At 41.6% G+C, this 12,749-nt stretch overlaps 1 protein-coding gene across 1 annotated transcript in view; it reads left to right on the top strand.

Moving 5' to 3' along the window:
* Positions 1 to 6,357, top strand: part of CD44 (CD44 molecule (IN blood group)) — a 64,536-nt gene extending 58,179 nt beyond the window's left edge. The window contains exons 15-16 of the mRNA XM_086749530.1: positions 40 to 118; positions 3,544 to 6,357. Coding sequence (XP_086605656.1) covers positions 40 to 118; positions 3,544 to 3,760 — 296 coding nt within the window. The 3' untranslated portion in view covers positions 3,761 to 6,357. The remainder of the gene's footprint in view (positions 1 to 39; positions 119 to 3,543) is intronic.
* The last annotated feature ends 6,392 nt before the right edge of the window (positions 6,358 to 12,749 follow it).

Below are 12,749 nucleotides of genomic sequence, written 5' to 3'. Positions count from 1 at the left end.
TTAATACGCTCTTCTCCTCTCCCTCAACTCTCCCTACAGAATGGCTGGTCATAGTTGCCGCTCTTGTGGCACTTGCGTTGATTCTTGCGGTGTGCGTTGCAGTTAACAGTCGGAGAAGGTAAGGTAGCCCCTTTACTTTTTCAAAACACACTGCCTTGCTGTTTTCTGCACTGAGAGGCTTTGAAGCTTTGGGTGGGGGCAGAGTAGTGTAACACAAGGAAAGAGCTTCCTCTGTGAAGCTCTGTGAGTTGGAGTGTGAGGGCCCAGGTCACCGTGTCCTGCACAGGTCACACATCAGCATTTACGCTCACGTGGAACCACGTGAAGTCAGTAGCTGTGTATGCCATTTGGTCTTTACTTGCAGGTGGAAACAAACTGTATATGGACCACAGAGAATTAATTGTTCTCTACCTATTACTTATTAATAGGAAAATCCTGTCCACTGAGAGTGAAAACGATGTGAGATGGATGTGGACAGTAGCACCCACAGGATGACCTGTGTATAATCCCCCACCATTAACAGCCTTGTCTGTGCACAGTGTGAAGGGCTGTACTGGACAATCGCTGTCACAGGATTAATTTGTTACAGGGATATACTCTAACGTTGTTATCAGAGCACTCAATAGCTTTATTTGCTCCACTTTACAGATTAAGAAGCTGAGGAATAGAAAGTTGCAGTGATCTGTGCAAAAGGAAATTTGAAAAAGTCTAGCCTAAAGGATAGGCTATAATGTTCCTAACTCTTTCTTTTCTTTGGGGGCTGTTCTGAGGTTACTTCTCAATTGTCTTAAACAACTTTTTGCTACTTGAATGTTAAAGTTGAACTTTTTAACAGGGTACATATTTTCTACTGGAATGTTGAATTTGCATTGTTTTTATCAGAGTAACCATAAAATATGTGGGGATTTTTGTTCAGGAAGTAGTGAGCAAATTTATTCCTAGTCTGCTGGTTGCAAGAAAGCACATGTTAATGCTTCTGTGAAACGGTGTCAAGGTCCTCCAAAGCGTGGCAGGGGTGCCAAAATAAAGCACTGCCAGCACGGTGAGGGAGCAGCCCAGGCATTGCCTGCCCAAAATGTGGAAGGCTTCTATGAGACAAAATAGTGCAAACTAAATGCCAAGTTGTCAGACAGAGCAAACTGATACAGTTTACCTGAAGTCAGTAGTGAGATGCCATGGGATATATTTGCCCTATGACTGTATCCACAAGACCAATGCTGCTCTGATAGTATTATTAGAGACCTGTTGAAATAAAAAAGCTGTCAAGCACATGGTGAGACAGAAAACTCCAAAACTGTCTTTCTGTGAAGTGATTCTGGAGTTACACAGCCTGAACGGCATGGCTTACTGATTTATATGTTGCTCTGTTACGCCTTTAAAAGTAGAGACTGCCATTTTTCTCCCTTTCAACCCAGAGTCGCCATGGGAACAGACAAACAGGACCACTACGGCTAATTATAGATTGCATCTGACAAAAAATGAAACCATTTCAGAGCTGTAAATTATGCCCTAGATACCATTAATGGAAAACATATCTTTTACTTAGAGATTCCATGCAGCTAGGAGTGAGTTGCAAAGAGAAAGTGCATGTGGGTGCATGTACGTGTACGAATGCATGGATTAGATCCTAGTAACATGTTAATCACTGTGAGGAAAACTTTTAGAAGCAGGGATGTACTCTGGTATGCTTGGAAAAACTGGAATGTTTTCTTTCACTTTAGCAGGATACAAATGATAACATGAATAAGTCAAGAATCCTGTCTTTATCTATGCTGATAAGCGTTAATATGCTGCAAATTATGATGATAGAGAGGCAGCTGCTGTGCAGTCAGCGTACTGCACGTGACTGCCAGCTAACCCGAAACTAACACTGCAGCCATGCTGTGAGAGAACTGGATAGCTGAGAACGTTTCAAGCATTAATTTACTTTAAAAGTGAGAATGATCTGTGTTTTTACTTGTGTAATATCTGTCAGTTACACCATTTTTAAAATTAATACTAACTGCAGCATCTCCAGTTTCAGTCTCATTCGAGTTGTCTGAAAAGGCCTGATGAAGTGTAGGCCTTAGTTTCAAGGCCTTCTTGGTTCATAAATGAATAGATTTAGCCTTTCTAGTTAGGAGGTCACCATTTCAAACAAGCAATTGAGCCTTCTCAGTTAATAATGAATGGCTTGGCTATAGTAGTTCCTTTTTTTAAAAAAAAAAAAATAAGATGTTGTCGTAAGTTGTCTTAAGCAAAACCCCAAATGTCCAAGGTTCAGTGTGTTCCTATTTAGTTAGTTAGTTATTCCTCTTGTTGCAAAGATGACTGCCTCTGTCTGGTGCCTACTGTAAAAAGTGTTAGGATCTCCTTCCAGAGTCCAGCAAAAGATGCTGCCCAGCCTGACCATCATGTCAGGAAAGACACTCTGGGCTGCTCTTTTGAGAGGCTGTGCAGCTCCACAGCTCCTCGCTGGCCTCTTCTGACATTTCATGGCTGCAGAGCCAGAATCATGCCCAAGGCTGCGTGCAACGTGAGCACAGTGAACTGAACTACTTTGGATAAAATGACCCTCACCTATCAGTCAATAAGCATAAATAAAGTAATATTTCAGAAGTATATATACTATATATAGTATAAGTGAACTGTTAAATTAGTCATCCAGGCAAAATATGCTTCATTTAAGAAGAAAGCACTTTAAAGTACAACTTCACAGAGACATTGTCCCTCTTAAGAGAGCTGTGCTTTGTATACTCAGTTTATGCAGGCACCGTGTAGCCAGAGAACAGCCTGGGGCAAATCTGCTAGCTATGTAACTGGCACTTTTTTGCTGCCCTGAAAAATACCCAGCCCACATTGAGCAGCATGCATCAGTTTTGGACTGGTGACTTTTTAAAAGAGTGTGTGTGTGTGTGTGTGTGTGTGTGTGTGTGTGTGTTCATTCAGAGCTCCGTACAGAGTTCCTTTGGCAGCACTGCAGTGAGCGTAGCTTTAAAAGCACAGTAGCTATTTCCTACATTAAATTCATAAGGAGCTATGCTGTTCATAGTAGCAAGAGTAGTTCTCTGTATTTCCTTGCTGTTGGCAGGCTTCTAGGCCTGACATGCTAATATAAAGAAGGAAAAAGTTATCTTCTGTAATGAGGTGAGAGCTTCATCCAAATTTTCTGCTATCTCAAGAACTTCAGCATTTTCAAAGGTGTGGTGCCAAGTTTGGATTTAGAATGACCTTGTCCTTAAGGTGAGATATATACAAAGTTCATACGTGTGGATATATCCAAATGTTAGAAAATCTTTTCTAGCTTTCAGTAACTAATGTTATTCCTATCTGTAGTAATTATAGGTACAAATTTTATGCATATAGTGGTGGATGCTTTCAAAAATAAAACATGCAATATGGAGAAACTTTGCACTTTGCATTGTATAAGTCTGCACTGACAGACACAAACTTCATTTCCTCTGCACTTTCCAAGCACCTTTTCCTAAATATTGACTTTTTTTTTTTTGCTTATTTATGTTAGTCTTCATTTATAGTACTTATTTTCCTTTTATATCTTTCTAGATGTGGGCAGAAGAAAAAGCTAGTGATTAACAATGGCAAAGGGGCAGTGGAAGACAGGAAGACGAGTGGATTAAATGGAGATGCCAGCAAATCGCAAGAAATGGTGCACTTGGTTCATAAAGAACAGTCAAGTGACCGAACAGGAGCATGTGACGAATTCCTGACCGTTAATGAAACGCAAAATCATCAGGAGCTTGACATGAAGACTGGAGTGTAGCAGTACCAAGTTGCCAAGTAGATTAGAGCTGGGGAAATCAAAATCACATGGAACTTGGACAGGAATTCACAGATGCACTGTGCTACTGATGTCTTTTGAACATAATTTAACATAAGTTTTATTCATTTTTAATCACTTTAAAATGATGTCTGAGTTACAAAATTGTCATTTGCTTTCTGAAATAAGCCCCCAAGAGTTGTGTAATGTTTTCAGTTCCCAGTTCCTAAACAGAGGACACTCATTGTGTCCTGGGTGTTAGGAGGAATACAAGTTTACATCATTGTTCCCCAGATGGAGGGTCTTCGCTGTGCGGAGCTACAGAAGTATCCAGTCACTTCATCTTACAGTCGTTTAAGGTACTAAACTTGCCATGGTACAAGAGTAAGTGAGGAACAAATGTCAAGAACAAAAATCAAGTTTAAACCAAAAAGGCCTCCTATACAATGTCTAAAACATCAGAATCTTTCAGAAATGCCTTCCAGCCAGGAAGAGCAGTAGATGCATTCAGAGTCTGCAAATATAAACAAAAAGTGACATTTTATAATGATTTATGGTTTGATCTGCAATGAGGGAAACCCAGAAGGATAAATTTATTTATCTCTATTTTTAAATGTCTATGAGCATACAGCAAGTCTTCTTGCGAGGGGGAATAAAGAGATGAAAACATGAGCTGATAAATAATAAACGTCTGTGTTTTATTATCCTAACAATCCGCACAGTTATCCTTGAGTTTTTGAGGTGTTCATTGCTCTTCTCCCTCCCTCTTTCCTTGGTCACAGTTTGTGCATGTTTTTAATGAGCCTGTTAGTTAGGATAATGAATAAAACAGAATGACCCCAGCTCTATAACACATGCACAAATCAAGCAATTGGAGATCATTAGGGAAGGTGACAGTATTTTATTCCTGAAGAATATCTTCTTCTGCTCCGTTTTACTTAAGAGCTGCTGAGCCTAGTAAAACTTGTTTCCCCTGTAACTATTATCTTACACCAGTTTGCTGATATTTTAAAAGTTGCCTTTCTCACTTCCTCTGAATTCTATTTCATCCATGTTTTTCCCTCTGCTTTTTAAAAATACCAAAAGAAACATTGCTTGCTTATGGGTACCAGAAGTTCAAATTCTACAGAAAAGATCAAAGAAAATTAAAGGAAACTGTCTCAGCCATGAAACATAGTAAAGTAGCTGCAGCTGTATTGTTATATGCTTTTGTTTTGTCCTTATGTGTCTGTTATGTAAAATATTTGTATCAAGCTATGATGCTGTGCATTATATTGATATGAATTGTCAGAAAGAAAATTATTTACTACCAGTGGTCTGTGCCATTTTTAAGAACGTGTACTGGAATGGAGGGAGAATTATAACTTCTAATTGGGCTGCCTCAAAAAAGGGCAAGTAAAACCGGTCTAAGGTAATTGCAAGAAATGGTCTGCATCAGTTGTGGGATGGGGAATGTCCTGTAGCAGGGTTGTTCAAGTGTCCCTGTTCACTGGCCATAGCACCTGTCTTTGAAACTCTTCTGCTAAAGCATGCTGGTTTATGTTCTCCATCTGAAGCAATCTAGAGGATGAGCATTCAGCTGGCTAGATACTAACAGTAGCTGGCACTGATCTTTACTGGAACATAAAGCACAAGACTGTTGATTGTATTTCTCAGTCACAGCCCTCCAGCAGTTTCCCGTGTGTTTCATCGAGTTGCTCAGTGCCCTGGTATCTGCCGGCAGATCTCCTCAGGGACAATTTATGCCTGGGCAAAAGGTCCCAAGACGAAGTGTGATTTCTAAAGTACATGTAGGATGTTTTCTGACTTTATGCAGGTCAGCACGTTTAGTCTATGAACAGCAACACAGATCGTGGTCCAAAAGTGTTCAAACGAGATGAAGCTAATGGGGTGAAGGTGATTTACACTATCAGTACTTGTGGTCCACTGTCAGACTTCTCAGTCCTTGCATGTATTTTAATACTGAACTGTGTAGTGGGAAGTCTGTTGACTCTGTGCATTGATTTTTGTTTAATTCCTGTAATGTTTTTAAGCAAGCTTTTCTATTTGTCATTATAAATCAAAATGATCTGTTGAAGGCTGTTTAAACTGGTGTTATGTACTCATTTCACTAAGTATGGCAATCCAGAGTAAGAATTATTCCTCTCTTTAAATCCTAATTGAATGTAGGTCTCAATCAAAAGGATGTATTTTATTGTCTTGAAGGTTAATTTTTTCTTTTAAAAAAAGAAAAAGGCGGTGGCATGTAATTCATCTCCCTATTGAGATGTTTGATGGGGAAATCCACAGACTCCTTCCTAATATATCTAATGTTCAGTAGCTATAAATGCATAGACAACACTGGTGAGCTTCTTTTTATATTTCTAAATAGGGACATGCTCAAGTTCTCTCTACAGAGGCAATGCCATTATTTTATACATGCTGAATATTTTTAGATCATGTCATGTGATTCTTGTGTAATTAAGTTTCATTATAGTTTCAAAACTAGATGGCCATTTCATGTGTAATATAGTACATATTTTTATTAATCTTGTTTTTATTATTGAGGGGTTGTTTGCTGTGTGTATGTATTTTTATATAAAGCACTTGATATATTTGCATATTTATTTAACAGATTAATCAGAACAAAAGAAAATATTATCTCTAAATTGTAACTAGAAATAGTATTGCTAAAAACACATTGAACTGTAAAAGAAGCTTCCAAAAATAAACTTGGATAAAAAGTAAGACCGGCATTATTAGTGGGAGAGAAGTATTCAGCAGGATAGTCGTGTTTAGTAGTGGTGAGCCAGGGGTCATTTTTTCTGCTTGCAAATTCTAAGTCAGGCTCAGCTGACTGCTGTGTGACTTTGTCTGCTCTGCCAGCCTCCCATAGGCTCCCCAGATACCCTGGGAGTTAGCGATTAACTCAACTTCCCCCTAGAAGCAGACAACTTGATCCCATTTAAGATCAACCCAGTAAGATCTTGACTATTCTTCATTCACTGAACCAACAGCTTTTGGGAGAGCGCAGCGCCCAGCAAGACCCAGCCCTTCCTTCAGGGTGCTGACAGACAAGCTGGGTCTTGGTCTACCCTTGGTGCCTGGAAGAACGAGGGTCTCCTAAAAATGCTGAGGAGACCAGGCTGGACCTAGAACAGACCCCATGATCAGCTTGTGTTATTCCTTTGTCTTGAACAGTTTTAAATAAACATAATCCATACCACCTCTCACATGAGAATACTGTCTATAGCAGTAAGCATAGTTAAGAGAGGGATTGTATGTTTTATGAGAATGCAATATTTTCATCAAACAACCCAGGATGACTGTTTTTCCTGTATTTTCTTGAAGATCTTACAAGGAATGTTTGATTAAAGCAGAGAAAGACTATGCAGCCATCATGTCTACCTGCATGGATGTGTGAAACCCTTGCCACATCATCAGTTCTAAAATTGTATTTCTGCACAATGTTTTTCACGTGATGGAGATGTCTTTTGTGTGTCCTTTGGCAATAACAGCCTCTGCACTAAGCAGTCTGAAGCATGTTGCCCGGGGTATTATTAGGAGACAATTACCAAGTTTCTCTTCAGCACGTGGAAACTGTGCTGGGCAGGGGCAGAGGTCAGTATATCATCCTGCTTAGGGCTGGTCCTAATTACCCTTTCTGTAGATGAAGCAAAGAAATTGCATCTTCTGACAACTGTGTTCTGCCTCTGCATACGCAGATACCAGGATATTTTGTAAGCCAGCAGTTAGCGGGTTTATTTTATGGTATATTAGGCCACTAGCCAATAATTATATCCTAGCCTTATTAAGCTGTTCAAAATTCTGACTTCTCGAGTTGCAAGACATTTGATTAGTGAAATACAAACCCTTTGGGTAACCACAGGTACTGACTAGTTTTCCTCTGTGGAGGGGAAAAGGACAGAAAGGTGGCAGGAAAACTGCTGCCCTGGGCTGTTCCTTGGGGTGCAGTTCCAGCTGTGCAGGACCTGATGACAAAACTCTCATTCCGTATGGGGGGTAAGAATTGTGCAAAGGTGATTTGGGGATGGGAGCTCGAGGGGATTAGGGATGGAGGGAGGATGCAGTTGCTGGGAGATAATGTAAACAGAGAGTGAAACTTCTCCGCTACTGCTGGGAAAGTCCCTTCAACATCCCCAGGACTTTGGCACTTGAATGTTTCACAGCTTTGAGAAGGAAAAAAGAATTGGCCTTTTCCTGTGAAACCCCCACCTCCAAGTCTCCCTCTACATTCATCACCTCATTTGCAAACTAATTTTGAATAATTTTCCCCTGGTAGCTTATTTCTCATTATTACTATGCCATGCTGCATGTGGCATCCACCAGCACCGTGCTGAGAGCAAGCAGCTGTGGTGATGAGAAATGAGAGGCAAAGCACAAATTTAGCAAAGATGAGTAATGGTGTCTTTTGTACAGCACTGTACTTTTTTGTCTTCCCTGTCTCACCAATTTGGAGTAAGGTTAGCAACGACAAGATTTTGAGAACATTTCTCTTCTTGCTCATCTTCCTGTTTTTAAAGTATCAGGCTGACATGGATCTTCACGTAGGTCAAATGTGCTGCTGCACAGTGTTTTGAAAACTTGAAATTGAAGAAAAGAATCCATCATCAAAGAAGCCCTCCTGACCTCAAGGGAGCTGATTATTGTTAAACTGCAAGTAAAGCACAGGCAGAGAAAGCTTTACATACGCTTTAAACACAGACGCCTTTCAATTTTCTCTGGATGGTTTCGGCAAGCATTAGAAAGATTTTGCCTGAGCAACAGCTTCAAGGAGCCTCAGACTTTTTTTTTTTTTATTAAAACTTCTTACTCTACAAGCAAAAGGGTTTTGGATGGACAAGGGGTTGGATGAAACCCATTTTCACACATTCTCTGCCACACAAATCTGTGCATTGAACACTGATGTGAATGTCATTAGTTTTGTGTTTTCTTTCAGAAAAAAAATGAAAAAAAAATATGATTACTTTTTGGATCAAAACAAGTCCACCATGATTGTCAAATGAGAAGCTGACTATTTTTTGTCTTCAGAACCAGAGAAAGTTTTAGCTAGTTTTAATATCTTAGACAGAAGATCTAGCTGTGCAAAATTACTCTTTTTTTTTAAGATTCACTGTGCCAAATACAAAATATAGCTTTCCCTTTGCACTAAAATGAAATTCTTACAAGTAAGATATTTCCCATTGGAAAAAAAAAAAAGTCTGGTTGGATGGGGATCTGAGCAACCTGATCTAGATGATGTCCCTGCTCTTTGCAGGGGGGTTGGACTAGATGACCTTTAACGGTCCCTTCCAACCCAAACCGTTCTATGATTCTATGATTTGTCATGTCAAAGAGGAACTGACAGATATTTAAGTGCATCTATTGGAAAACTCTCAAGCATTTTTCAGACTATGAGGAAAAGTCCCATTCTGAAACACCCACCTAATTCAGACTTTAGCTCAACAGCTGCTTGTTTCTGGTGCCGAAGCTGAGGCAAGAGGCTGCCTTGTGAGCAGCGCCAAGGCACAGCTGCAGTTCTGGGCGCGTAGGCTGGCAGTGGGAAATCGGCATACGGCTCATCAGCAGGGGAGGCTCAAACAGGTTCCAGGTCTGCTGAGTTAGTCCCGGAGGATGCGATAAGGCATTTTTCACCTCTTCTCCAGAGGCTGTAAGTTTTGTACCTGGCCTCTGAAAGCCTTGCCTCAGGCAACCAGATTAGGGTGGGATCAGCTTTAACGCCCATGTGCTGTCCCATGTTGCAGTGTGTAAATGGTTTGGTTACAGCAGAGTTTTAGCTTTAAATCTACATTTACTTGCAGTTATTGGTGTACATCTAGCTTCCGGCAACACATACGCAAAAACCTTTTTCTTTTTTTTCCTGGCTCAATCTGATAAAAACTTAGATCATTTTCAGTGTCCGTATTTTCCTCGCATGAGTTGAGACTCCATGCACTCATTTTACCCAGAACAAACAGTAATAAACTGGGTATGTTTTACCTTGTAATTGGTTGTTAAGTCTGAATTTATTTTCACTGCTTTTTATCAGCCTACTTTTTTTTAAATAACAAGCATCTGGTTCAGGGTTGCTGCTGCAGATTGCTAGCAGCACCCTTCCTGCAGCCAGCTCAGACAGACAGTTTTCAGCAGCTTTCAGCCCAAGTCTGTAGGGTGAGTTTTTCTCAGACGAGCCCGTCATAGCTGAGCCCTGTATCCAAGACACAGTGATCCCAGCTGACAACAGCACAAGACGGGAGAGAAAAGTCCTCGTGCGAGTGCTCTGGGCTACAACCGCCAATGATACAAGCCTGACAGCAAATCTCTAGAAGAAGTATGTTGGGTTCGTTTTACTTTTCAGATCTACAAGCAATTCACTATTTTGGCTTTGGTCAAGCACTGGCAACCTGTGTCTGAGTGCTGCCTGCCTGTCTGTGCCCTAGGGGACACCTACATGGCATTTGTTTTACTGTAAAACCATTTTACAGTCGTCCACTCAATTGAGTATGTTTTCTTTCACAGCAGTAGGTCATCAGACTCAGACAAGTTTATAGTTACCAGAAACTTCCCTGAAGTTCTTTGGTAGTTCATTTTCTAGTTAATGCTTGTTTCACTCATCAAGAGAAGGTCTGAAATGAGCTCTAGGTAAGGATGCTTGCTTTTTCAGCTACTGAGTTAAACCCCAAACTTACCCTTTGTTCAAAAAGGTGCCTTCCTCCCCCTGCACAGAGGGCAGGTATAAAGCTTACCCGTCGGTTACACGCCAGTCAAAAATGGGAGAAACCGGATTCAGAGACAGCTCAGAGGGTCAGCCTGCTGCTGATTAACTGCAAAGGTGAAAAGGGAGCCTTTCTTAGAGCAATCTTCACTCATACAGAGTAGTGCCTTCAAAAATCATTGCTAAAAAGTAAGCTAACAAAGCTTATTTGATCCTGCCAATTTAGGTAATACTGGTAAACTAGGTGAAACGGTGGAATGAATTTTGAGTGAATTTCCTAGCCCGGTCCCTCTTCTTTCCCCTTCACAGAGTTGGGAGTCAGCTGTCTTTTCTCGCTTGCACATCTCCACAGCAGCATTTCTCAAGTGGTGTCCATGGACCATGGGGAAGCAATCCACGGAGCACCTTCAGGCACCCCAGTAAGAAAACCGCCAAATGGGGGGTAGATCGGTCTTACAAACAACTATGAGAAAAAGCAAACGTATTTTTAGTTCAGTCACAAGTGAGAATGAATAGCACAACACTGTGAAAGACGGCCCTAGGTTGCTTTTCTAAACACCTGTCCTTGTACTACAGAAGCGCTATAAAAAGTGTGAGGCCTCCTTTCTCTGGATCAAATCCCTGTGAGTTTTGCTGGGTGGCAGTCAGCTTCGTAATTTATCTGTCTACGCAGACACGCTGTGCTTATCGCCGCAGAACCTGCCTGCCTTGCTAATGCTGCCATGACCGCAAGCCCTGATCTTGCACGCAGTCTGGCTTCCTTCCTGCACCTGCCGTAGCCGAAGAGCGCGTTCGTTGCACGCTGCCCACGCCAGACAGCAGACAGCTGCCTGCCGAGGCCGTGAAAGCCGCCTCGGCCTTGTGCGCCCGCATGGGGCTCTGCACAGCTCAGGGGAGCGTCGGCATTAAACCCTGCTGGGGTATTCCTGCAGTATAAGTGCTTGCTGCAAATAACTCTTGCTAGCCCCACTGAATGACATTTTTAATGTCATTTTTAATGTTACTTTCCCCCTAAAGCGCTGTAAGTTGGAGCCCTCCATTTCTTTCGTATCCTTGTCCTGCTTACATGTACTATCTAATATGAAGGAGAAGATTGTTTAAAGTTTAGTAGCCCTGAAGCGTTCGCTCAGTTTTTCTTTCATGCCCGAGAGGGGATGCAGAAATATCCCTTAATGTGGGTCAGTGATTCATGACTCACTGTCTTTTATAGCACCTTACAGCAGATGCTTTCCCGTAGAGAGGGACACATTCCAGATACAAAGACACTCCTGAAACGACCTTTTTCTCTAAGCTTGAGGACACGGAGAAAGAGTGGCACACAAGGGACTTGCAGGGGCTTAGAGAATCAGCCTTTGGAGTATGTGTTTTCAAAAGGGACAACTTCATATAACTGCAGAATTGGCTCCTGTGTGGGTTTTTTTTGTTTTTTTTTTAGGTCATTCTTGCAGAAACATTGCTTTGAAAAAAGCAACAAACATAGGTCACAGTGTTAAGCCTTTAATTTCAAAAGTTTTGGCACAATGTGTAACAAAAGAATAACCACCTTTTACAGGGAAGGAATTTGAACACACCGAGTGGACATAAAATAGGTGAATGATGGGGAATCCTGAGCGCAACAAACTTCAGGGGGAATTTTATGTCAGCAGCAGGCATTTACTAACAACGCTTGCTGATGGGGCCAGATCAGGACACTCCTGCCTCTGGCAGAAAGCAGCAACACGATACAGAAATGGCAGCAGATAGCAGGGGCCTCAGGTTTATCTTTTGCCCCGAGATCTTCCTCGTGCTGCGCGAGGCCGTGCTTCGGTTCGTTAGTGACTCGGCGGGCAGATCGCCAGCTGAAACGCTGCCAAAGCCACTTCCTGCCGGGCCTGGATTTTCTCTGGAAACTTCTCAAGTGGATGCCGGCCTCAATGAGATTAGTAAGAAGTAAGCCCAGGGTTGTGCAGACTGTTAAACCTCACAACCTGAGTTTCGGTTATGTGTCTTGATCACACACCGGTAGTTAGGTTATTTGCATAATGTGTGCTATTCTCAGCATAAAAGTTGGAGCTTTCTCTCCATGCTTGGCAACTGCCCCTTGGCCCTGTCCTCTGGGCCTTTGTTCACTCCATGAGCATCTCTTAATTCATGCTTTCAGTAGAGATGCTTTCTTTACACAGTGCTCCAAGGGTTCAGGTACAGGCTTTATTTATTTTTTTTTTAAGAAAGCCTATGAGGAAGGGATTTATTTTTTAGCAGGCGGGGCAGGGGAAGTAGGTTTCCAAAACAACTGCAACCATTGCATTGTATCCTCCT

Source organism: Chlamydotis macqueenii, chromosome 5 (genome assembly GCF_036417535.1).
Source record: "Chlamydotis macqueenii isolate bChlMac1 chromosome 5, bChlMac1.mat, whole genome shotgun sequence".
In the NCBI taxonomy this organism is placed as follows: domain Eukaryota; kingdom Metazoa; phylum Chordata; class Aves; order Otidiformes; family Otididae; genus Chlamydotis; species Chlamydotis macqueenii.
The sequence above is the reverse complement of the archived record's forward strand: the minus strand, read 5'-3'. Positions and strand labels throughout refer to the sequence as shown.